General features: G+C 46.3%; 3 protein-coding genes across 3 annotated transcripts; 2 read left to right on the forward strand and 1 right to left on the reverse strand.

The window, feature by feature from the left end:
• Positions 1–1,681: 1,681 nt before the first annotated feature.
• Positions 1,682–3,718, forward strand: LOC125555922 (protein LURP-one-related 8-like). Its single transcript, XM_048718726.1, has 2 exons — positions 1,682–1,977; positions 2,532–3,718. Exons 1-2 carry the CDS (start codon positions 1,723–1,725, stop codon positions 2,994–2,996), a joined length of 720 nt encoding a protein of 239 aa, XP_048574683.1. The 5' UTR covers positions 1,682–1,722; the 3' UTR covers positions 2,997–3,718.
• Positions 3,719–14,255: 10,537 nt separating this feature from the next.
• LOC125508723 (protein LURP-one-related 8-like) lies at positions 14,256–15,710 on the forward strand. Its single transcript, XM_048673508.1, has 2 exons — positions 14,256–14,837; positions 14,951–15,710. Exons 1-2 carry the CDS (start codon positions 14,520–14,522, stop codon positions 15,431–15,433), a joined length of 801 nt encoding a protein of 266 aa, XP_048529465.1. The 5' UTR covers positions 14,256–14,519; the 3' UTR covers positions 15,434–15,710.
• A 2,047-nt stretch (positions 15,711–17,757) lies between these two features.
• LOC125508724 (bifunctional bis(5'-adenosyl)-triphosphatase/adenylylsulfatase FHIT-like) lies at positions 17,758–20,132 on the reverse strand. The gene is made up of 4 exons (XM_048673509.1): positions 19,810–20,132; positions 18,588–18,734; positions 18,194–18,292; positions 17,758–18,113 (listed from the first exon to the last, which is right to left on the reverse strand). The coding sequence occupies exons 1-4, from the start codon at positions 20,062–20,064 to the stop codon at positions 17,997–17,999; spliced, it is 618 nt and encodes a 205-aa protein (XP_048529466.1). The 5' UTR covers positions 20,065–20,132; the 3' UTR covers positions 17,758–17,996.
• Positions 20,133–24,578: the final 4,446 nt, after the last annotated feature.

Genomic DNA, 24,578 nt, shown 5'->3' on the forward strand with positions numbered 1-24,578 from the left:
CGATGTTTTGCATATTTTAATATGAACTACATAAAGACTCAAATGAGTGAAACACACTAAAATGCGTTTACATACATTCAATTCAAGAAAACATTAGAACATCTTATAATTTGGAACGGAGGAAGTAGTATTCTACACAATATTTAGAAGCTATATGTCCAGTTCTACCATAATGTGTGGGTGTCATCTAGTAGAATTTAGAGGCTCGATGGCATTAGGGCATCTCCAACGCAGACTACTAAACCGATCGCAACCGTCCGAACCAAGCGGCCAGGACATGTTTTGCCATTCAATGCGGTACCATCGGTCCACGGACCGGTCTGGATGTTTGTTTTCACACAAAACAGAGGCAAACCAAGGGAGCTTCGCGGGAGTCCAGGCCGCTGCCATACACGCATCCGACAACCCAGTCCCACCCAACAACCCTCCCGCCCGAAAAAACCTCCTGCACGAAGCGGTTGTCGTGCATTCATATCGGTCAGCATCACTCGAGAGCGGACTTGGTGGACCGGCATTGATGCTGGTTAGAGCAACTTGAACGGACGAGCGGTTGGCGCCGCTTCAATCCAGATGCGGTGACTGAGAAGCCTACTGTGGCTGCTGCACCACATTGAAGCCATCATCTAGTCCCTCGTGTGGCCGTGTCGCCTATTTTACCAGGAATCCGACTCTGTCCACACTGCACTGCTCTTCGATCCTCTCCGCTCCGGCGCGGGCGGCACCATCATCTCCACACCATGCCCAAGTCGTGGCTCTCCACGCTGGTAGGCGACGGCGGCTCCGAATCGTTGCGTCGGTACCGTTGCTCTCTAGGGATGTCTTCCCCAGCGGTCATCGCAGCAGCCACGCCCCCTTCCGACAAGGAGAACATCATCTCCTTCGGCAACATGGAGGACCAGGCAACGCCGCAACAGCCACGCCTCCTTTCCGCACTGGCCGCCGCGGGGCATCGTGAAGGAGGAGCTGCACTCCTCGCCGCACTACCGCGTGAAGCAGGAGTCGTCGTCGCCTCTCTGCCGCGTAAAGGCGTGAAGTAGGTTTTTCTTAAGCTTTTAGCGAATGGATGAAATATTGTCTTTTTATGTAAACTATGTCCGAAATATGCTGGATTCCGTTGTGTTTGATGAAATTTATCCAGTGTATTTAAATTTATTTTAAAATGGATGCGGACACGGTTCGATGACCGGCTCCCACTATTCCACATCATTGTCCGCGGGTTGATTCTTACGAGCCCACGGACGGATACCGTGTCAGATTTAGGAATCGGGGCCCTTGATTCTCCTACTTGTGAATAAAGGAAGCATGAACACCCGTTCTTTCATGTGCAGCAGTACCCCATATTTTTCGTTCTTCTTTTGCCGGCAAATATGCCCCATTTGAGAGTCCACCTGATGAGCCGGCCGGGGATAAGGTGCGATCCACGGTAGATCGAAAATCATTCTCATTCTCATCAGTGCATACATTCTTAGAAGGTTCCGTCGCCAAGCTAAAGCCTACCCTCTGCCCTAGGGTTACAGAATCTTCCAACGCATGCGCCCAACACACTCATAAAAGCGGGGATCCACGTCACTCGCATGCCCCACCGAAAACCCAACGCGGCCGCGACGTCGGACACACCGAGAGCCGCGACGTCCCGCTCCGTCCCGTTCCATCCCACGGCCTGCCCAAATATAAAACCAACGGCCGTCCTCGATCGCATCGACGGACCAGACAACAGCGATCATGAGCCGCATACACCCCAACGCGGAGGCCTCCAGGCGTCTCCTGCGGGACGGCGCCGGCGAGGCGGCGGCGTGCTACACGGTCTGGATGAGGTCCAGCATGGGCTTCCAGGGCACCGACGGCTTCTCCGTCTACGACGCCGGGGGCGAGCTGGCCTTCCGCGTCGACAACTACTCCCGCCGCCGGAAGATCTTCGCCGGCGAGCTCACGCTCATGGACGGCCACGGCGCGCCGCTCCTCTCCCTCAGGCCGCAGGTCAGGTTCTTCCCATTCGACGAATTTAAAAGAGACGAATGTTGGCTTCGTCTCTTATCTCAGCGCTGGGGTTTTAGTGTTTGTTAAACAATCTAGGGGTTTGATCGAATCGACTGAACCTCTGATGGATGCACACAACATATTCGTGCTATTGCCTCCACGAGGTGCCTGTGACGCATCCACCGGCTAGTTGTTTCGGACGCATGCCGTTTCAATTTCGAATTCATAACGTACACATCTGAAAATGAGTAGAAGAAAAGAAAAGGCCAAAGTCCGTCTCCTATCTGCACTGTGCTCTGTCAATTTCTTCAGTCTGTATGTAATATAACTGAAGAACACATCTGAAACTTTGTATCCTATCTGCACTGCAGCCGCTGCCACTTTCTCAGTAATTTTACCGATATTTAGCAGACTAAATTAATAAAACAAGAATATGGGTTTGCATTTGGTAGTTGGTAACCCCATTTCCTGTCTCATTTTGGGGAGGAATTTCAATGAAAACAACGACAACTAGTTGGAGTAACAGCTGACAGAGTTCCATTGTGCCGTAACAGATCATCAGCATGCACGACCAATGGAACTGCTACAAAGCACCAGAAGAAGGCCAAGCAAAGAGGGCAAGATCACAGCAGCTCTTCTCGGTGAGGAAATGCTCGGTCCTGCAGAACAACCGTGAAGCAGAAGTTTACATGTCTTCAGCCTGCACCACCACCACCGACGCATCAGCATCAGACCATGGCAGCACTGGCCACCAGTCCCCCGGCTTCTGGATCGAGGGCTGCTTCCGGAGGAGAAACTGCAAGATCCGCAGGGCCCACGACGGCAAAGAGGTGGCGAGGATCGCGAGGAAGAAGGCGAGGACAGCCGCGACGCCTGACACGGCGCCTCTGACGCTCGGCGAGGACGTCTTCAGCCTCGTGGTGCAACCGGACGCTGATTGCACGATGATCATGGCCCTCGTCGTCGTTCTGGACCGGATCTGCTGGAGGCCGTACACGCCGTTGATATGTTCTTCGTAGCCCGCGCTGAGTCGGCGATCGACGAACCTCTGTTCGTTTTACACGGGGGAAATGTAGATGCCTTTTCTTTCTTCAGTTCTTCAAGTGACTGTCGCCTGAAGCAAGTAAGAGCCAGTGGAGATGAAGTGCTGTTCAGTTAGTTGCAGCTGTCGGTTGGCTGAAAGCCTGATCTAACTTGTAGTAAAACGTCGAACAAAGTTCTGACATGCAGCAATGCAGTGCATCAAAATGAAATCCCAACAATATGAATCTCGGACTTGAAATGCCTGTACGATTAATCTGCAGATTATTGTTCCTACATGACGGTGCCATGTTAATGGGCCACCTAGTGTTAGTTGCACCGTCAGAGAAAGTGCCAAGGACGGTACAGAAGACAAAATGACCAAAGTTTGTCGAATCCCAGCAGGGAAGCCTGTGTCTCCTGTGCCATCTTTTCAGTGTCTATTGCATGATTTGCATCTCCTTACGTCTGCGATCCCCGTCAGAATGATTCGGAATATGACGGAAATATACTGCAGAAAGGGAGATTTTGCGTTTCGGCGTAATGGGGATCTTAATTTTTACAGAATGTCAGAAGAATCGAGAAGATGGACGAAATTGAGGGAATATTGCCGTAAAGGTTAGCTGTCTTGTCTTGGCAGTCCTTTCGTATCTAAGCTACTTTTGATAAGTTAGCTGTAATGAAGGGTACTGCTTCTGTTCGGGAATAGCTGGCGTTTTATACATCAGCACAACCATGCATCTCATTCTGCTAATGTTTGAATGTGTATCTAAGTTCAGAAATTATTATACTACAAACTATATATATTTAGTTGGAATTATACTATAAAATATTGTTCAGGCTAATACAATATTTTACCTTACTTAAAATCTAAGTAATTTTTCACGTATCAGAGTTATACAGCTTCTGACTGCGTGCTTCCTTAAAAATCAGGTATTTATATAGATAAATAGAACCTCTTAATTACAATACTCACTCTATTTCATAATATAAGGATATTTAGAGTTTGTGCCACTCTAACTTCTATCTTTTTCGTTGTTGTTGAGAGGTTGACATCTTTTGGTTTGATCCTCACAGAAAAAAAACATCTTTTGGTTTGAACATCAATTAATACCACTAGATTTGACATGAAATATATTTTTATAATATATAGTGATCATTGTCAGGAAATATAGTAAATATTTTCTGAAACAACATAGTTTTCTTTAACATTTGTGGTTTAAGTGTTACTCTGGATACCATTTTAATATCATAAACTAATTGTTGTGAATCATATAAACCATTTTTTTTCGTAATTGCAGTTAGCACTTACACCTTTTTTCACAAGTGGTACTCTGAAAGTAGGTTGTATTTGTTATTGAGGTGGTTTATGATAATCTAGTTTTGCAGTCAGTTGTGGTCTTTATTAAAGAAAGGGTAGACTACCTGGATTTCATTTCACCGAAATCGACAATAACAAAATCTAGAGGGTAAACAATGGCACCATTAGAATAATACCCATGGAGAAAACAACACACTTCGAACCATTAATGGACCAACAGACTTAATGATGAAGCAACCAATTATAACATGTCAACATTCAGGCTATCCCGGTCTATATTCACTCCCGGACTATCCAAATGATCTCTCGAAAGTTGTTCTCCAAGTGAATGATGCAGCAATGCAAGGTTGCTAGATACTTTCACCGGGCACAACTTCCTCTAGCAGTGCAAGCGTTGCACCAACAATGCCCAAAGTCTGGCGCATTACCGGCCCTGAAAGGAGTAACTCAGTTTCCATAGTGGCACGATAAGGTTCAGAAGGCGGCAGTGGATGAGTCCAATATTGTGCCAAGAATTCAAAGCCAGGGTTGATCACTATGTAAGTTACGGATAAACTCCCAATACATGGTCACACCGAGCACTCAAAATACAAATGTGAGACAGATTCTTAAGCAGGGCAAGATGGGCAGGTTTTATCATTCACATGCTGACACTTACTCGACTTTTTGTGTATGATCAATATTGCAAAACATGTATACAAGATGACACACATATATACAGAATATGTCGTCAATGCACAATGGGTATCCTCTGGAAATTAAACATGTTAGGGCAACTCTAACCGATCCACTATCCGGCGCTAAGGATAAATTCAGTTATCCTCCCTTACGTCCCCTAAAACAGTTAGTGGAGGATACATTATCCTCCCTCGCTGAAAAAAAACCCCAATCTCCCTATATATCCTCATCGCGCGCTCGGCTGAGGAAATGTGGCGCCTCCTCTTTCCTGCCACAGCCGCCGTAACCGATGATCGAACCACCCGCCGGAATGGATACCCCGGACCCCGCCGACCACCGCCACCGGCTTGTCGCTGCCGGAAACGATCCCCGCATCACTGCCCGCGCCGAAGAAGAGCTTGGGGATAAAAAAGTCCACCGGGTTCAAGCTCCGGCTCCAACCGCGGCAAAGGCCGCCAGGGTGGCGAGCGCCTCTCCGGCGACATCTTGCCGCCCTCCCGCTGCTCCCTTCGTGGCCAATCGAGCAAGAAAACCGACGTCGGCGGCCGAGAGGATGGAGGTGATGGTGGTGGTGCCGGCGGTGATGTTTTCTTCAGAGACCACCTCCTTTGAGTTCGTGCATGCCAATGGTTGGCTCGATCCACAACATATACATGTTATGTTTGTGATGATTTTCGTTCAAACATTTGTGTTTGAAGTGATGCCTTTTGGACGAACTATGCATGTTTTAATTTGAAAAATGCGATGATGAAACTATATGTTATGACGGTTATGTTATGCATGTTTTAATTTGAATATCTTTATGATATATATTGTGTAGTGTTTAGAAGTTCATATGGCTTGGACACAAAATCTACACAATTTTGTTTTTACTTCACTAAGTATAGAGGATCAGGTAGGTGCGGTCACCGTTAGTGGAGTAATTTTTTTGTCCACTAACTTTACTCCGCCGGATCCTCCCTTAACTTTAGAGGATGGGTTAGAGTTGCCCTTATAGGGTGATTTCACGTAAAAAATACATTCAGTGTCACGCATTCAAACCATTTTTTTTAAACTAGGCAAAAGATTTGCCATTTTCATTGAATAAGGAAGAAAGTTTAGAGTTTGTGGCCAGAGGCCGAATTACAAAATGTCACTCTCGCGGCAATAAATTACGCAAGTGCTTAGTCCCAGCAAGACACCACAGACTACACTCCTCTTTTATCTTTGTGACAATAACTTCGACCAGCATCACAGCATTGTGGAAGACCCTTGTGTTCTGTTCCTTCTGTATCTCCCATGAAATGAGCAGCATGAGGGAGATGAGCGGCCTTCGGGATTGCGTCATTCTGTACGCGTTGTGGCCCCACCAATCTTTAACGGAGTCCATGTGGCTCCAATCTAGAAGGTTCACGTCATGAAGGCCAAGCCGGACCTTTATCATGCCCCAAACTCTAACAGCGTATCTGCATCGGAAAAGTAGATGCGCCGCCGTCTCTTGAACTTGCTTGCAAAGGGGGCATAAGTTGCAATTAGGCCATCCCCGCTTTTGCAGTCAGTCAGTTGTCTAAATCCTATTGTTAATAACGAGCCACGCAAAAAACTTGCACTTTGGAGGTGCCCAAATCTTCCAGACATTCTACACAAGGTCCGTGTCCACTAAGCCCCGGAATTGAACCTCGTAGGCCGACGCAGCCGAATAATGGCCATCCATCGTTAGCTTCCATGAGATGGTATCTGCCCTTTCCGGATTTAGGTGGAGGAGAGAGAGATTTTCCCACAGGCTGACAAACTCGGATAGGTGATCAACGGAGATGCCCTCGCATCCAAACCATATTAGGCATGAGTCAAGTAGACGGATTGCGTGACCATCATAAATTCATAAGATCATCCTGCCATTGCATAATTATAGGAGAGAAATATTTCCTAAAGGAATCGCAGAACACGCAGTAGAAATCCTTGTCATTTTCTATATCTCAATAGATAGCCTCTGCTAACTTATTCCTCACGGAATGCAAGTATATCACCTCAGCATGCAACATGCATGAGGAAAATCCCACGTCAAATGCAAACATTTATGAGAATTTTCATTCAATTATGCTATTTGTATTAAATATTTTTTTACAACTATAAAATAATCAAATGCAATAAATCGTATGTATTTTTAGTTTTACTTCTCATGTTATTAGTCCAAATATTCATGTTCCATGTAACTAAATCTTATTGAAATATATTGCAGAGTATCCCCGCAATAATGTGTAGAATCGTGAAATCCCAGAAGAAAATAGGCAGGGCAAACACCCAGCCAATTGTCTGTTCCAAAACTGATTTTCTCCTATACCCAGGTTGCCACGTGTAACCAACCATCACAACAGAACTGGCTCATATAACTCTATTCCAAAAGGGAGAAATATGAACATGCATGGTCACAATAAAATAAATTTTGTGATTTTTTTATCTAATCAACTTGTTTTATTTCTCGTGACTAAATTCTCATGATATTTATAAAATAAGTTTAGCATGACACATTTCAAGAGACATAAACTAAGGACATGTGCAGTGTTTGATAAGATAGTCTTACCTTAAATCTGACACGTAATTTAGAGATGGCAATAAAAACTGATGTACAATGAGTTAGCTATTAGTTTTACCTCTAATAACTAGATATTTTAAATATATGGTGAGGGATATTGTTGCTAATAGATCATCTCTTAATTGATATACGTATTAATAGAAAGCAAGCTTTTTTCCCCTCTGATTTCTATTTCCTCCACTCATCATTTATAACTAGAGGGTGATTGCGCCATCCTTTAGTCATGAGTTAAGCCTCTCTTTTTTACCCAGGTTGTTACGTTCGGTTGCTTCATTGTGTGATTCACTTGAGTTGGACTGGCTTGAGAGAACCTTTTCCTCTAGGGTTTCCCTAGAGTCCACCTTTTCCTCCGGCGGCGCCGCCGGAGTCCACCCAACAAATCCAACGTCACGTTTAGTGATCCTGGCCGACAACTCGCTAGGGTTGGCTCTCGAGAACAAGCCTGTGTTGTTGCATGGTGGATCCGGAAGCCCAGGAGATCGGGGGCGGGAAGAAGGGAGACCAAGGCGATCTAGGGTTTGGTGCGGAGGCGGGAGTTGCAGGAGGACATCGAAGGGAGTCTAGGGCGCCTTTGGGTGCGAACGGGGCTGGATCCATGGAGGCGGCGGGGGTTGAGGTTGAAGATGCAGATCGGGAAGAAGTTGTAGATCGGGAAGAGGACACTAATGGATGGGATCAATTTGGCCCGGACCCAGAGTTGGAAGACGTGTTTGAAGGCCTAAAGTTTCATGGTGAGGAGGAGGAGGACCTCGATCTTTCAGGAGAGGTAGATGAGTTGATTAAGGATGTTCGTTGGCTGTGTTTATTTCGAGTTCATACTATGAGGCTGTTTAGTCATGCGGCGTTACTGAATTCAATGAGGAATGCATGGGCTTGTGCCCAAGGAGTTACCTTCAACATCAAAGGGCTGAACCTGTTCTTGGCTCAGTGTCATTGCCTGGGCGATTGGAAACGGGTAATGGATGGAGGACCTTGGCAATTTCGAAGAGATCCGGTGGTCATTGTGGAATACGATGGGTTCACTAACGTCTCTGAATATGCATTGGATATGTATCCTTTATGGGCGAGGATCAAAGGCTTGCCGGATGGGCTCACAAGAAAGAGGGAGTTGGCGGAGAATGTAGCCAAGAAGGTCGGAGAGCCGCCATTTACGATGGTAGTTAACGAGGGGAGGATTAACCCAGCTAGCCACTTAAGGGTGAGGGTTTTTGTGAATGTCCAGAAGCCATTGGTGAGGTTTGTGAGTATCACCCTTAAGGATATGAAACGGTACCCTGTTACGTATGAGAAGCTGCCGAATTTTTGCTTTTTCTGTGGTTGTATGGGGCATGTGGTAGAGGAGTGCGGGGACGGGATTCATGACCCCGCCGGGTGCGAATGGGGGGATTGGTTGCATTGGATTAGTGAGCCTGCCATGGCGGGAGGTGGTGTAGGGCGTGGTAGAGGAGGGAGGTCAGCAGGCCAAGGCGTGGGGGGAGCAAGATGGGCTGGTAGAGGTGGAGGCAGAGGCGTAGGAGGCTCAGGAGGAAGGGGCGGTTCAATAGGAGCTCAGGCAAGTAAGGTAGATGATGTTGTTCAGCATGTGGGGGGCGGTGTGCACACAGTGCCAGGAACTCCCAATATTGGTGATGACGATGTGCGGACGGCCCGCAAGAGGCTTATGGGGGCAGACGGTGTTGTTATGGTGCGAGGGCAACCAGTGCCAAACCTTGCGGGTAAAGTCCCGAACACCGTCCTGATGTTGGAGGGGGGGAGTGGATCAGGGGCGAATAATGTGCCGGACTCGTCATCTACACCGGGCAAGGTGCCCATTGTAAAGAGAAGAAAGCAAGGGGAAGAGGGGGATGATGGTGACACAACTATGACTGAAGAGGCGACCTCCTCCGAGGGGGACCGTCGGGCCCAATGAAAGTCTTAAGATGGAACTGCCGGGGAGGGGGGAATACCCGGACAGTTCGTGAGTTAGCGACTATCTGTCAGTCGCATTCCCCCAATATGGTGTTTTTGTGTGAAACAAGACAGAAGGCTGAGAAAATAAAAAAGGTGCGTGGGAGGATTGGTTTGAAGGGTTTTGCTGGGGTTGACAGTATTGGTATGAGTGGCGGTCTCGCTCTTTTTTGGCATGAGAACTACGAAGTGGAGATCTTGGAAAAGGAAGAACACTTTATTGATGCACTGGTCCGTGTCCAGGAGGGGGCGGTGCAATGGAGGATCACTTGTATTTACGGTGAACCACGAGTAGAAAACAGGCACATCATGTGGTCAAAAATCAAGCAGCTAAAAGTCGTAAATGACCTACCTTGGCTTGTAGTCGGCGACTTCAACGAGGCCATGTGGGACTTTGAATATCTATCTGCTACACCGCGTGGAGAGCCACAAATGATTGCTTTTGGGGATACGTTGGAGATCTGTGGCCTAGTTGACCTTGGCTTCGTTGGTGTTCCCTTCACATATGATAATAAGAGGGGAGGAGGAGGTAATGTGAAGGTAAGGCTGGAAAGGGCAGTTGCAACTAATGCGTGGAGGAACTTGTTTGCATATGCTACGGTAGTGCATGTTCCTTCGCCTTGTTCAGATCATGTGGCCCTTGTCCTAAAGGGTTCGGCCGATCCGGGGCCGCTAGGTGGAAAGCAGAGGAGATACGAGGAGATACGAGGTGTTTTGGGAGCGTGATGAGTCACTGCCTAAGGTGATAAAGGAGGCCTAGGAAGCAGTGGGGGGGAGTTCATAATATGTCTCAGTTGCGGGACGCTCTATCTAAAACAATGACAGCTCTCAGGGTTTGGAGCAAAAAAATTGGTAATATTACCAGAGAGCTTGCCAAGTCCCGCACTCAGCTAGAGGAGTTGATGAATATGAACACTGATCGTCAGGATATCGCAAGTGACGGACAAGATGAACGAGATTTTGTACCAAGAGGAGATGCTTTGGTTACAACGATCGCGTATCACGTGGTTGAAGGAGGGGGATAGAAACACAAAATATTTCCAAAGCAAAGCAGTCTGGAGGGCGAGGAAGAACAAGATTCGAGAGTTGACGGATAGTGTCGGTGTAGTTCACTCCGATCTTGCCTCTATGTGGGAAGTGGCTAACAGTTATTTTCATGACATTTTCACAGCTGACCCCACACTTAATGCAGCGCCTATTTTGGAACTAATTAACCCGGTGGTGACCGAGGAGGATAACACCAAGTTGTGTGCGCCTTTTACAGATAAAGAGATCTCGGATGCTTTGTTTCAAATCGGGCCACTAAAAGCTCCGGGTCCGGATGGTTTCCCCGCTAGATTCTTTAAGAGGAATTGGAACACTCTTAAGGAGGGTCTGTTGGCTGCGGTGAAGGATTTTTTCAGCACTGGTGTCATGCCGGAGGGAGTGAATTCTACATCTATTGTACTTATTCCCAAAGTTCCCAACCCGGTAAAAATCACAGACTACAGGCCCATTAGTCTGTGTAATGTTATCTATAAGGTCATCTCCAAGTGCCTAATGAATAGGATGAGGCCGTTGCTGGATGATCTCATCTCTCCTGAGCAAAGCGCCTTCATTCCAGGAAGGATGATTACAGATAATGCACTAGTTTCTTTTGAGTGTATCCATCATATCAAGCAGGAGAAGGATCCCACAAGAAGTTTCTGTGCTTACAAACTGGACCTATCAAAAGCATATGATCGAGTGGATTGGGTCTTCTTGAGGCAAATGATGCAAAAGTTGGGTTTCTCTCAGCGATGGGTGGATTGGATAATGTCGTGTGTCACGTCGGTGAGATACTCTGTCAAACTTAATGGAACCCTCTTGGATTCGTTTGCGCCGACATGTGGTATTCGGCAAGGAGATCCGCTCTCTCTGTTTCTTTTTTTGCTTGTGGCAGATGGTTTATCAGCTCTACTAAAGAGCAAAGTGGCTACGGGTGACATCACGCCGGTGCAGGTTTCTAGACGAGGACCGGGCATCTCACACTTATTGTTTGCTGATGATACCTTGTTTTTTGAGGCTTCTAGAGAACAAGCAGATGAGGTTAAAGTGGTGTTGGATTTGTACGGGAAGGCGACGGGGCAGTGCCTAAACCCCAACAAGTGCTCCATTCTTTTTGGCGAGGCTTGCCCCATAACGGTTCAGGAGGAAGTAAGGTCAGTACTTAATATCACGAGCCTTCACTTCGATGAGAAATATTTGGGCCTGCCGACGCCGGATGGGCGGATGTCTAAAGGGCGTTTTCAGAATCTACAGACTCGGCTCACCAAACGGTTGATACAATGGGGGGTGGTCTCTTGGCGCAACCGGGGAGAGAAGTGTTGATTAAGTCGGTAGCGCAAGCACTCCCAACTTATATTATGGGTGTCTTCAAATTACCGTTTTCAGTTTGTGATGGTGCGGAATTTCTATTGGGGATCGGCAAAGGGTAAAAGAAAGGTGCACTGGAAGAATTGGGACCATCTCTTGCAACCCAAGGACAGGGGAGGTATTGGTTTTCGTGATTTCCAGCTGTTTAACTAGGCCCTGTTGGTTAGGCAGGCGTGGAGGCTCTTAACGCAGCCAGACAGCCTATGTGCTAGGGTTTTAAAAGCACGTTATTATCCAGATGGCAAGTTGGAGGACACAGTTTTTGCTGGGAACGGGTCATCATCTTGGCAGGCTATATGCCATGGCCTGGAACTGTTGAAAAAGGGGCTGCTATGGAGAGTAGGGGACGGGGCAAGCATAAGGGTGTGGCGGGATAGCTGGATCCCGAGACCCTTCTCATATAAGCCGATCTCTCCTCAAGGGCGCTGCCGCATTCGGTTTGTTTTTGATCTGCTAAACACTAATGGTCTTGGAAAGTTGAGCTCCTTCGGGAATATTTTGTGGCTGCGGATGTACATGAAATAATGAAGATTCGTGCATCTCCTAGAATGGAGGGAGATGTGATCGCTTGGGGTCCCGGCAGACATGGTATTTTTACAGTTAAATCAGCTTACGAATTGGCTTTCGATGAGGCTCATCGTAGTTCTGCGGTGGCGTCCAGTTCGGCGCCTTTGGGAAGTCGTGCTTGCTGGGACTTCATATGGAAGTGTGACGCCCCTCCAACGGTGAAGCACTTCGCTTGGCGCCTGTCGAATGATGCACTACCCACATGGCAGAGGAAACACCGTATTGGACTGGAAACCACAGGTATGTGTCCGGTATGTGGAGGAGAAGAGGAGGATAACTTTCATCCATTCGTGCGCTGTCAGTTTGGGCGTGATCTGTTTGTGGCTATGGCCAAGGTGTGGAGGCTCCCGGATATCACATCAATACTTAACAACGAGGAAGAATGGCTGCTACACGTCCTGGATCCTCTTACTAACCTTGAACGAACAATGGTATTAATGATTTTCTGGAGGAGCTGGTTTGTACGGAACGAGCTAGTTCATGCTAAGCCAGCCCCGCCTATGGAAGTCTCTCTAAGATTTCTGCAAAGCTATCTGGTGTCCTTGGTTGGTATCAAGCAGAATCCACAGGCTGACCCAGCCAAAGGCAAAACTTATATTGCATGGAAGCATACAGTGAGAAGGGGGAGAAGCGTTGGTGATCAGGACGAACGGAGTTGGACTACGCCGGAGCCGGGGTGGTGCAAATTGAATACTGACGGATCTTTTGTTGCGTCGGAACAAGCGGGTGCGGGCATGATCTTACATGATCATCGAGGGGCTATCAACTTCTCGTCATGCAGGGTGTTGTTTTCGTGCAGAGACTCCCTTGAGGCGGAGTTGTGCGCGTGTATGGAAGGCTTGTCCCTTGCCTTGCAGCGAAGTGATTTGCCGATCGTGGTGGAGATGGATTCCCTCGAAGCGGTCTCTCTCATATCAAGCTTGGATATGGATCACTCAGTTTACTCTTCTATTGTTAGAGAGATTAAGCACTTAATGGGTTTAAGGAAGACTTGTATTTTTCATATAGTTAGATCTCAAAATAAAGCTAGTGATTGCTTAGCTAAGTTTGCTAGAACCCAAGGTAGGACCTTGACTTGGTTAGGAGCTGGTCCAGATGAAGTAGTGGAAATAGCATCATATGATTGTAAAGACGTTGTGATTGAGAGTAATGCAATGCTATTTCTCCCGGAAAAAAAAAGAGTTGGACTGGCTTTTAGTTACACTTCTGCTGTTGTTGTTTTCATGGCTTGGCTCATATCCGATGGATGCCGTATTTGGTGTGCGGGGTATACTAAACTGTTATGTGCATATAACTGTACACGTAACATATAAAAAATAAAATATGGATATGTCACGTTCACCCAAAAGTAAACTCAAACATAACGCTCATACAATGATTCACTCCCTTACGACTGGGCCGATCATCGCCCCCCCAAACCCTGACGCACAAAAAGCTAGTTTTAGTAGAAGTAGACACGTGGCACTTCACTAGACTGAGAAAAATGGCTATCTGCTTTGCTTCTTCTTTTTGAGCGGTATAAAATGGCTTTCTGCTGAAAAATGGCTTGATACTTTTTTTTACCAGCAAAATGGCTTTATACTTTTTTTTGAGGGAAAAAACAAAAATGGCTTTATACTTTGTCTCCACTGGACGGAGCGAGTAGCAGCGACCGGACAGAGAGCCGGAGACGGCACTTTTGGGCTTTAACGGGCTGGTGACTGTTGCGGGCTTGCAACACCGGCCTTAAATACTGGGACGCGCACTCGTTGTCCAGCATGCATGCAAGCCAGGTCTCCATTCCATTATTCCATACCCATCCATCCGCAGCCATTCTCGATCGAGCGCCCGCCCCCTCACGACACCCGCACCCCTACTCCTCGCTCGATACATTCCACACGCGCGCGCACACGTACACGGTACACCAATCGCAATCGACTCGCGCGCGCGCACGCTCGCTTCTCGCTCCACAAATCAAGAGCCAAGCACCACGCTGGTTCCCGCCCATCTCATTCCCATTTGTCCATCCATCGCGCACCTCCAGCAGCCTGCCCGCCCGCCCGCATGTGCCTGCTGCTCTCTGGCAGCACCAGCGGACCAGCCAGCATGAGCAGGATCCACCCTTCCGATCGCGGCGACGGCGCCCGCCGCGCGGCGCGGACGGCCGCGGCGGCGGAGCGGGAGCGGCAGCAGCCAGCTGTGTACACGGTGTGGAAGAGGTCCAGCATGGGGTTCCAGGGCACCGACGGCTTCTCCGTCTACGACGCCGCCGGGAGGCTCGCCTTCCGCGTCGACAACTACGCCCGCCGCCCCAAGGCCTTCGCCGGCGAGCTGCTGCTCATGGACGGCCGCGGCGCCCCTCTCCTCTCCCTCAGGCCGCAGGTACTCTACCGTGCATGCATGCATGATCACAGCAGCTTCTTCCCACGTAAACACGCCATCAAACTCTGCGTCCGGTCGTTACTAACTCTTCTTACTCTCTCTGCTCGTGACAGATCTTCAGCCTGCACGACCGATGGAACTGCTACAGAGTTGCACCGGGAGAAGAAGGTTGCCCGGAGACGGACAAGAGCTCCTCCGCGCAGCAGCTCTTCTCCATGCGGAAGTGCGCCGCTCTGCAGAGCACGGACGACGCAGAGGTCCACATGTCAACGGCCTCGGCGGCGACGACGTCAGGGCGCGGCTGCCGGGCTCCGCCGTCCCCTCCTTCCGGCTACCGCGTGGAGGGCTGCTTCTCCAGGAGGAGCTGCAAGATCACCAGGAGCGACGGCCAGGAGGCGGCACGGATACTGAGGAAGAAAGCCGGTGGACCTACGGCGGCGGCGGCGTCGTCGTCCAGGCCCGTCGCTCTCGGCGACGACGTGTTCAGCCTGGTCGTTCGGCCGGGCGTGGACGCCGCCACGGTCATGGCTATTGTCGTTGTCATGGACCGGATCTGCCGGAAGCCCTACGCACCAATGGCGTGCTCTGCACAGTAATAATCAATAGCTACTGTACTAGACGGTGCGCCCACGTCAGTCAAGAGTTTTTCGTCCTTTGGTTGGATGAATCGGAGAGGCGCATGAACGCCGCCCCCTTCCTGAAGACATTGCGATGTCGAAGAGCTGTTCTTTATCTGTTTTATTAGTGTGTGGTTTTTGGTCATTTGTACGGGTTGTAAAAGAGTAGCAGTACCGTCATGCCTCAAAGTGGCGTTTGCTGTCATTTTGTAAGCTGACTTGAGCATCAAATATCTTGATAATCGCTTTGATAAAATCTGGTCGAGTGCGTATAGAAAATCTTCAATTACATAAAAAATAAATATACTGACACGCACACTGTGACCTCAGGAAGCCAATTCCATTTGCAGTGGAGTTGAGAAATTCAGTGGGATTAGTGGATACCCAAAGCACTAAAACTAAGCCAAAATGGTTGCCTTTGCCGTGCATCTGCCGAAGGAGGAGACCTACGCCACGTTCCCAACATGTTGGGCAACCCAGCAGGCGAACAATGAATGGCCAAGCAACTGCGCCAAAGCGACGGGCCTAGTTGTTGGCATGCCATTGCCAAGCCCTCCAGGACACACGACCACGACGGGGAGGAAATTACCTGGTGCAGGTTACCTAGTACAGAGGCAACGAATCCAACGCTGACCACTCACCGCTTGGCAAAGGCACCAGCAGATGTGGCGAATTGCAATCCAGAGCACGCACAAGACAGAAATATTCCGTTCCATCAGCACATCCTATCATGTCATGTGGCATCCAGCCAGGGGCATCCGGTGAGACAAAAGCCTTCTTTCCGCGGCCACAAGAACAAAGGTCCTCTTTGGCGTACATACCAGGCAGGCACACAGCGTAAAAGATGAAAATGACCAAAGTCCACAGCCAGAATATGCACAGGATGAAAGGGACCAAAGTTGCCCAGGCTCCGCAAGCGAATTCAGCCGTTACCTGAGCTTTCTTCCGCGACGCGTAAAGAAACCCGAAGTGCTGAAATTCAATCAATCAAATATCATGAAAGGATCCGCTGTCCTTCAGGACTAAGAAACATTTTTTTCCAGTTTGTCCATCGCAAGGAAATTTGATGCTATGATGCTTTACGAGAAGGAAAAACAAAGTCCCCCACTAAAAACAAAGCTTTAATCATGTTTTGTTCGCTCATTGTAACAGGGAGAGCAATCAAGTTGCTCATGAAATAGCCAAGTTAGCTAGATTTTACACCCCCGGCACCTGGATGGAGTCACCTCCGGTTGAGGTGGTCTCGTTTATAGTATCTGATACGTTGGTTCTCACATACGAATAAATAAAGTATCGTTTGTCCAAAAAAAAAAGTCCCCCGCAAAAAACAAAGCTTTAAACAGTCGGCTTTCTTGTATGCACAAGGCAGGCTCAACTTACGACAGGTTGAGTGGATTTACGACTGAATTGTTTTGCTAATAAACATTTTATAACAGTGAAGAGTCCACTTTCGGCAAAGCACAAGCTAAATGCTTAGCCGCTCAGGGAATATAACTTTAGCCCATAACCACGTAACCGCATACTCTTCCCGTCCCCATTAGGAATATGTTGAACTGAGTATTACAAATTCAGTTTTGCTAATGTTGTGCAATGTATCAGCTGTAACATCTTAGGCTTTAAAATGAGCAGAATACTCCCACCCAAATAAACTATCACCTCTGTGCGGTATAATATAACCCTTAATGCACTTCCAAAGTAATATCGAGAAAATTTGACTTTTGTCAACTTAAATGGTACAGGTAATGTCGAACCAAGGTGTAAACTGAAACTAAATGATGCGTCCAGTTGGTTGATATTAATTCGTGATGCCAGTTTACAATTGCAACTCTTAATATATCCTTAGAACAATCTGCAAGAGACTCTTAGTATATCCTTAGAACAATCTGCAAGAGACTCTTAGTATATCCTTAGAACAATCTGCAAGAGGCCTAGTTCAGTGTGTTCCACGTATTAAAAGATCATGTTAGGTCCATGCTAGAGCTGTTGCCTATAGTATGGTTACTACTGATAATAGCAGATTTCATCATTCATGGCATAATCACAAACATAAAACAAATAATGCTTTTGGTTGATAAGTAAAACAGCTAATCATCCATACCTAGGAAGCTATTACATCCCCTGCAATGGAATGTCTAAACACCATATATCATTTTTGCTATAATCTAGCCACTGCCTTGTGCATCTCATAAGTAAATACTTTGCCCACAATACCTTTTTCATGTATTGAATCTTGCAAACTAAGAAACAATGCAGGGATTGTAAGGCTCGGACGCCTGTGTTTTTTCATGCATGTTTGGGATCAATAAACCTAAAACCATTAATATCCATAAAGCCACAACTAGCGAGGAACAACTGTCATCACATACTACATAAGTAACCCACCACCTCAGACTCATCAGCTGAGACTCGACATCACCAGGTCAGTGGAAAATAAAATATTCATTGCTACACTCTCGAAAAACTATGCAGAACAAACAGTCCAAAAGTTTATTTCAGTGAAAACACTAAGTGAAAAATAGAAAACTGTTTGTAAGAAATACATCTAGGAGAAAAGAGCACGGTACTCGTTAGCCTCATGACTCATTTCTTCCATGGTTCTATCTTTTCTTTCAACATCCAGATCGAGCTTTTCCTTCAATTCTTTTTCTTTCACATCAATCTGTTACAAGGAAAATGGTAGGATTTAGTGAAAAAAATCATAAGAAATTATATGGATGGCAAAACGGGTGGGCAACGAACCGCGTCATATATTTCATCATTATTTTCAAAATCTCCCTTCTTCCTGGGGATGACATGGATGTGGACGTGCCGAACTGTTTGGCCAGCTTGAGGGCCATCCTGTACCAAAAAGATATCAATAAGGAAATGCTTCTTTGTCATTCATTGGTTATTAAAAGGTAAAAGGTGAACAAGGTAATCGGATCAGCAGCAGATCTGGAGTAAAAGTCCAAAGAACAGACAGGAACCTCATATGGCAGTGTAAGCGTAATTTAGGTGATTAGCCTGATCTATTTTGTTCTGGACCCCAGTAGCAGAATCCAAAAATCATGCGCTTTCAATTGGATGAACTAATTATATAAAAATTTCGAAGCATAAGCTATTCAGTACATATATAGAGAGACAGAGAGTTGACCTGAATCGCAAATGTAAGCGAAGAAGCTTTGTGGTACTGCTCAAGCCGTACACCAACTTCCTTTGCAGTGACCCATAAATCACTTGTCTCATCAGTGCTTAGATCAGTAAAGCGTTTCACTTCACGCTTGGGGCACACAAGGACATGTACGTTTTGTTAAGGAAAAAATGTATAACCAAACTTTACAATGTAAGTAAACTTTTACAGTTTGAACTATGAAAGCTGCGAACCAAGGGACAGCAAAGCTACCTCGAGTTAAAGTATTATACCATCACTCCATCAGTATATGTAGCACGGTAAATGTTGCAGTATGAGTACATTTCCTGCCTTTCTTCGAGAGGTTAAGCATTTTGGGAACTTGTCGGTGCACAAAGTGATGGACATAATAATAGCAAAGATCATATATCATAAAAATATGATGATGTCATCACTCACGAGTCCATCAGGTACAAACAGATTCCAGCAAGAGATAACTATTTGGCTACTTTTATATGAACCATTCACTTATATAAATAGCTAACCCTAGCATAATTCTCTTGACATCTTGATATTCAGATTTACATTAGCCATGCATTTTTACTTTTTTAGAGATCTGTGCAAAATGAAAGAGTATTATACCATACAAATTTCATTCCTTTGATTCTAAACTGTGTTTCCTACTGTATGTGTCTGCACCTTGGACACTCTTCAGAAACAAGCAAGTGAAACAAAGTTTATGAACAGTCTGACAAAAAAACGAGATTCCAGGCTTGCCGGCAGTGTTTAACTGTAAATCTCGGCGATGAGTATGCCAAAACAAAGGATATGACCTGCAGTGTAAGATTGGGGCATGTTAATATAGCATAAACAGTATTCCGCGATCTATAAAGTTGTGATCATAAATAGCTGCTATACTACAAATACATACAATGTTAATACAACATCTTCAGGGTTTAAATGTGCACGTGCTACTCCGACATCATGGATAATTGTGAGTCAGACTTGCGATTATTCACCACACCAAGTATTACAAAATTATAAGGAAACAAATTGTGCTAGCGCTGGAACCCTAAAGTGTGATTTATTATCCACCAGCAACCACATTGACATCTCCGTCAAACAAACAAAAAATACAACCACAAGCTGACAAGCAATTCCTAGAAATATACTGTGATTCTGAAGTGGAAGTGAAAATTGAACAGAAATTAGGCAAGGGAAAGTTGGGGCAATCATAGAGATTTTTACCAGGGAGGAGGGGGCGTAGGTTGACCATGGCGTAGGAGAGGGGCGTGGCGTGGAAGACCTCCCTCGCGTCGATCCTGTAGGGCCCGAACTTGTACGCCGACGCCTCCATCTCCGGCGACGGCGGAGATGACAAGGAGGAGGTGGCCCGTGGCCAAGTCCGGCGGCGAAGGGTGGCCGTGCCCGTACGAGCCGGCGGGGTCAGAGGGAGGAGGAGGGCACGCGAGCGCAGGGCGGAGCACAGCCCAAGCAGCATCAGTAGCAGGCAACAGTTTTTTTTTCTTTTTTTGAGGGCTGCAGCAGGCAACAGTTGAGCACCGAGTCGGAGAAGAGATAGAGGGGAAGGTGATAGCTGTGGGCCTCTATTGCCCATGTTAGCCCATCTTAGTAGCGGCTGGGCTGCGAACAGCCAAGGCCCGCAGTTATCATCTGTTTTTCTTTTAAGTAACCAAATTCGTTGATAGTTCTAAAAAAAATTCGTTGATTTCAAAAGTTTTGATAAATCTAGTTTGTGTTCGGTGTTCCATCTTGTATGTTCATACATCTGCCTTTCATCGTAAACTAGACAAACCAGCAGCAAAGAAAGGATAGTGTTGCTCCTCAGATTACATGAAAATAATCTCGTTGGCCTTCGTCAGGGGGCAAACGCTCCAGTGTATGCATTACAAATGCAACTACATTTTGTCATTGGAGTTCATGAAAGAACGTTCTTGTCTTTTTTTGGAACCGAGTTAGTCGCGCAGGCGATACCGACCTACATTATGGGTGTATTCAAGTTGCCTCTCTTTGTGTGTGATCTGTCATAGCTAGTTCGTAATTTTGGTGGGGTTCAAAGAAAGATAAAAGGAAGTCCCACTGGGTGTCTTGAGAAAAGATAATTGAGCTCAACAGCAAGGGAGGACTAGGGTTCTACGACTTCCTTCTGTTTCACCAAGCCTTGCTCGCAAGGCAAGCTTGGCAGCTTCTCACTTGGTCGGACTCGTTGTATGCATGGTCCTCCAAGCGAAGTAGTCCTACTATCCTAACGGTGTTCTTGAAGACACTAATTTTGCAAGGACCGCCTCATCGACATGGTACACTATTCATCATGGCCCGACCCTTCTAAAAAGGGTATTGTATGGCCAATGGCGGATCCAGGATATCATACTTAGGTGTTCAAAAAAAAATTGCGGGTTTCCCAAAAAAGAGATCTAATATCTAAAATGTTCATGTAGCAAGAACTTTTTTTCATCAACATGATAATACCTTTTTTTGGCCAATAAAATGATAATACCTTGTAGAAATGACAAAAGAAACAAAGATTATTTACTACATAATCATATAGTTGGGGATCACACAGCCATTAATATATATACAATGCATCTGAGAGCAAATACAATAGCAGGCTTATAGCCCGCTTACATGTCAATTTTGCCTACATGGAGGAGAAAGACATGAAAAAGTGAGAGGAGTGGGCTCTCATGCAAGAGCCTAGCTATATGTGTGATCCAATGCAGATGCAATAAATATGAAGAAAGAGATAGAGAGGAGATGAGAAAAAATAGTAATCTTATAGCCAACCTTATATCTAATCTTATTGTACGAGTGACTATATGAGTTGGCTATAGATGATATGACAACATCTTATAGCCAGCAGTTGGTTGTATTATTAACCATGCTCTGAAGACAATGGGCAAGAAGAATGCTAATTGCTAATTACCTGGTGCTGATGACATCTGTAGGTGTAGACAGTAGACTGATGTGTAATTCGTGCTATAGATAACGACCGCACACTCATGACCAAATGTGGATCCGCCACTTTGTATGGTGCATCAACAATGACAAACAAGTTACATTCTCGAAAGATCCATGACGACCCCGACCTACCTTCTACATACCAGTGTCACCGCGCGGCACCCGCCGGCTTCGGTGACTAGCAGAGCTCTTGGACGAGCATGGGAGGTGGAATATCGATCTTATCCGACAACACTTGCTCCTGATGGATACGGAAACCACTCAATAATAAAGTCGTCATGACATCGACTCTATGACGTCCTTGCATGGGCTTTAGATCTCAAGGAGAACTTCAACATATGCAGCACCTAACGCCTTGCTCATGATGAGCTTACCACACATCCACGTGCGCCATGAGCAAGGCACAGATGACACACGTGTTATTTAGGAAGCATTGTGGGGGTGCCCCGCCCCTCCCAAGGTACGCGTATTTGCATGGCATCTTGTCACTGACTCATTGTCTATGATAGAAAATAAAGTTAAAAATAGAAAATAAAGTTAAAAGAAACATCATGGTATCTCATGAATGTGTTGGGAGGAATGCAACATCACATTCTATGTATTTTATGGATATACAGTGGCATAGGGGATTGGGCGTGTGATGAGCGATCACCTAAGCATGCCAAGGCCGGAGGAGATCAAGAACATGGGCATGAATGGCTCATGCACCTACTACACCAATGCATTGACGATGACCGACTACTTGTCATGATGACGTTGTGGCGGCCTTGGCACCTACGCAACGAGGTGACTTATGACAAACTGTTGCGATCAATCGTTGCTTGGAGAATTTTCTTGAACATGTTACATCGACTCCTTGTTAGCATCGAGCAACACCCTGGGCTCGACAAGGAGAAGGGAGATATTGTCTTATACTATGAGCAAGACTCGCGCAAACGTGTGACCAAGGCCCCGGTTGCACCCTGTGCTAAATCTCTAGTGCGTTGGAGCCTTCCTCCGTTGGGTTGGAACAAGCTCAACATCGATGGTTCCTTGAGACAGGAGGATGAAATGGGCAGTGTGGGTATGATCTTGAGAAACAAAGTGGGCAACATCGTCTTTGCCTCCTGCCATTTCATGTCAATCTGCTCGAGCGCTCTAGAAGCCGAGATTGCTGCATGCATGCACGGACGGAGCGAGAAAAAAATGTATGAGGGGGCCTATTGTTGTTGCACCAGTGTTTTGGAGGACCACTGCCATTAGAATACAATACATCACCCTTCTATAGATGAGGAGGCCTACAACTCGCACTGCACTGCAGTTTGGCTCCAACATGCACCAGACGAGATTGGCAAGTTGCACAAGACGGTTGTATAGAAACTCCTTAATCAATGAAAGTTGTCCTTCACAAAAACGAAAAATACAATATCATTATCAATTGGTGCGAGGCACTCCTTCAATTTAGGTATATGAACAATCCCATCTAAGTAGTAGACGGTCATACAATTTTGTGGTATAATCACACACGATGACAAGGGTCGGTCCTCGAGTTTCACGCATGAACCGAAGCCACACAGGCACAGTAGCCCTATTAGCGATATTATATACTCCCTCCGTCTTAAAATAAGTGTATGATCTTTAATACAAAGTTGTACTAAGCTTGAGACACTTATTTTGGACGGAGGGAATAATTCAATATCTTTTTTTTTGCGAGAATCGGTCAAATTTTATTCAAGTTCAATAGGATTACAATCGGCTAATACAAGATCGGCAATAAAGCCTGGTCCCTATTAGCAGTGATTTTTATAATTGAATTGTTGGCGATGGTGGACATTATCCTAGCGTTCGACAAAACTAATGCAATGATTTTCACTAAAAGGAAAAACTGGCAATGGAATGATGTGTGCAGTTGACTTTGTGGAGTGGATATAGGGAGGTGCTAAAGATGTGTGCGCGCATGCATGCAGGCTCCAGAAAGTGGAGGGGCCAAAATATGCAGGAGGGTTGACTAACAACCAGCACATTCTCTCTCAAAAAAGAAAAAGAAAAACATGAAGCCATGATGATTCACCGTCGAGCGCTGCTACACACACGACAGTGCTCAGCCGATTCTTGCACGATTCTACTAATCTAACCATGCATTCATGGAACAAAATGAAGTAGAACCGCTGGCTGAAGCATCGTCCATCGATCGGCCAGTTAAGTATCGCTTGCATAGTACTTTCGTTCACCGTCCAATGTCTACAAAGAATGCGATTTAATTAAGTTATCTTAGCTGCCAGTTGGCTTGCACAAACGAAAAGCAAGCTGACAAGCAAGACCCAACATGCGTACATCACCTCACTCACCCTGTGACAGAAAAAGGTTCCACTTTAATATTGCGAATTTTTTTGGTGAGTTGACATTAGTCATAAGTCGCATGCATATTGTAGTGACACCACACAGGTCTAGCTAAGGTTGTTAATTGCTTTGTGCTGCTTGCTCCGTCGCTTTAGTTAACGTTAAAAATTTGCCTGCCCAGTGTCCCAGTAGTAGGGGTGATCATTTGTGGTGCTTGTGCATGCTGCGTAGGCTTTCCATCAACACCATGACTTATACTTAGAGCTGATAAAAGTCCCCATCAACATATGCGCACTACCTTGCCAGATGCCTAGGCATATATACTTGCGTGGGATTATTAAACGGCATGAGTCAAATCTACATGGTGTATGTTGTTATCAATACTATGACTACTATATTTACCTTAAGCCATTGGAGTAGTGCTTTGTTTTCCAATTCATCGTTGACCGACCTCCCCAAAGTCTACTCCCCCAGCCTAGTGAAACGGCCTTTGAGAGTAGGCCGACGTAAGTACGTCCAGTATATATGTTGCACACACGCACCAACCAGTACAGTAGCAACATATTTATGCCGGTTAATACTACAACATCATGACAGCCAAAAAATCAGCTTAACTGGAGCAAAGGATCAAGGCAGGCACATGGGCTGGCCTTGTGTTTGGATGGTGTGTCGTACGTGACAGCGCTCGTTGCATCGGCTGCTTCCTCCACAGCGTGC

This window comes from Triticum urartu, chromosome 5, assembly GCF_003073215.2.
Source record: "Triticum urartu cultivar G1812 chromosome 5, Tu2.1, whole genome shotgun sequence".
Classification (NCBI taxonomy): Eukaryota; Viridiplantae; Streptophyta; class Magnoliopsida; order Poales; family Poaceae; genus Triticum; species Triticum urartu.

Excerpts from the sequence above, each read along its gene's own strand:
- LOC125508723 (XM_048673508.1), top strand. The coding sequence starts at position 14,520 with ATGTGCCTGCTGCTCTCTGGCAGCACCAGCGGACCAGCCAGCATGAGC. Across the intron at positions 14,838-14,950 it reads TCCTCTCCCTCAGGCCGCAG|ATCTTCAGCCTGCACGACCG; the intron begins GTACTCTACCGT and ends TGCTCGTGACAG.
- LOC125555922 (XM_048718726.1), top strand. The coding sequence starts at position 1,723 with ATGAGCCGCATACACCCCAACGCGGAGGCCTCCAGGCGTCTCCTGCGG. Across the intron at positions 1,978-2,531 it reads TCCTCTCCCTCAGGCCGCAG|ATCATCAGCATGCACGACCA; the intron begins GTCAGGTTCTTC and ends GTGCCGTAACAG.
- LOC125508724 (XM_048673509.1), bottom strand. The coding sequence starts at position 20,064 with ATGCTGCTTGGGCTGTGCTCCGCCCTGCGCTCGCGTGCCCTCCTCCTC. Across the intron at positions 18,735-19,809 it reads TACGCCCCCTCCTCCCTGGT|CATGTCCTTGTGTGCCCCAA; the intron begins AAAAATCTCTAT and ends TAACAAAACGTA. Across the intron at positions 18,114-18,193 it reads ATGATGAAATATATGACGCG|ATTGATGTGAAAGAAAAAGA; the intron begins GTTCGTTGCCCA and ends TCCTTGTAACAG.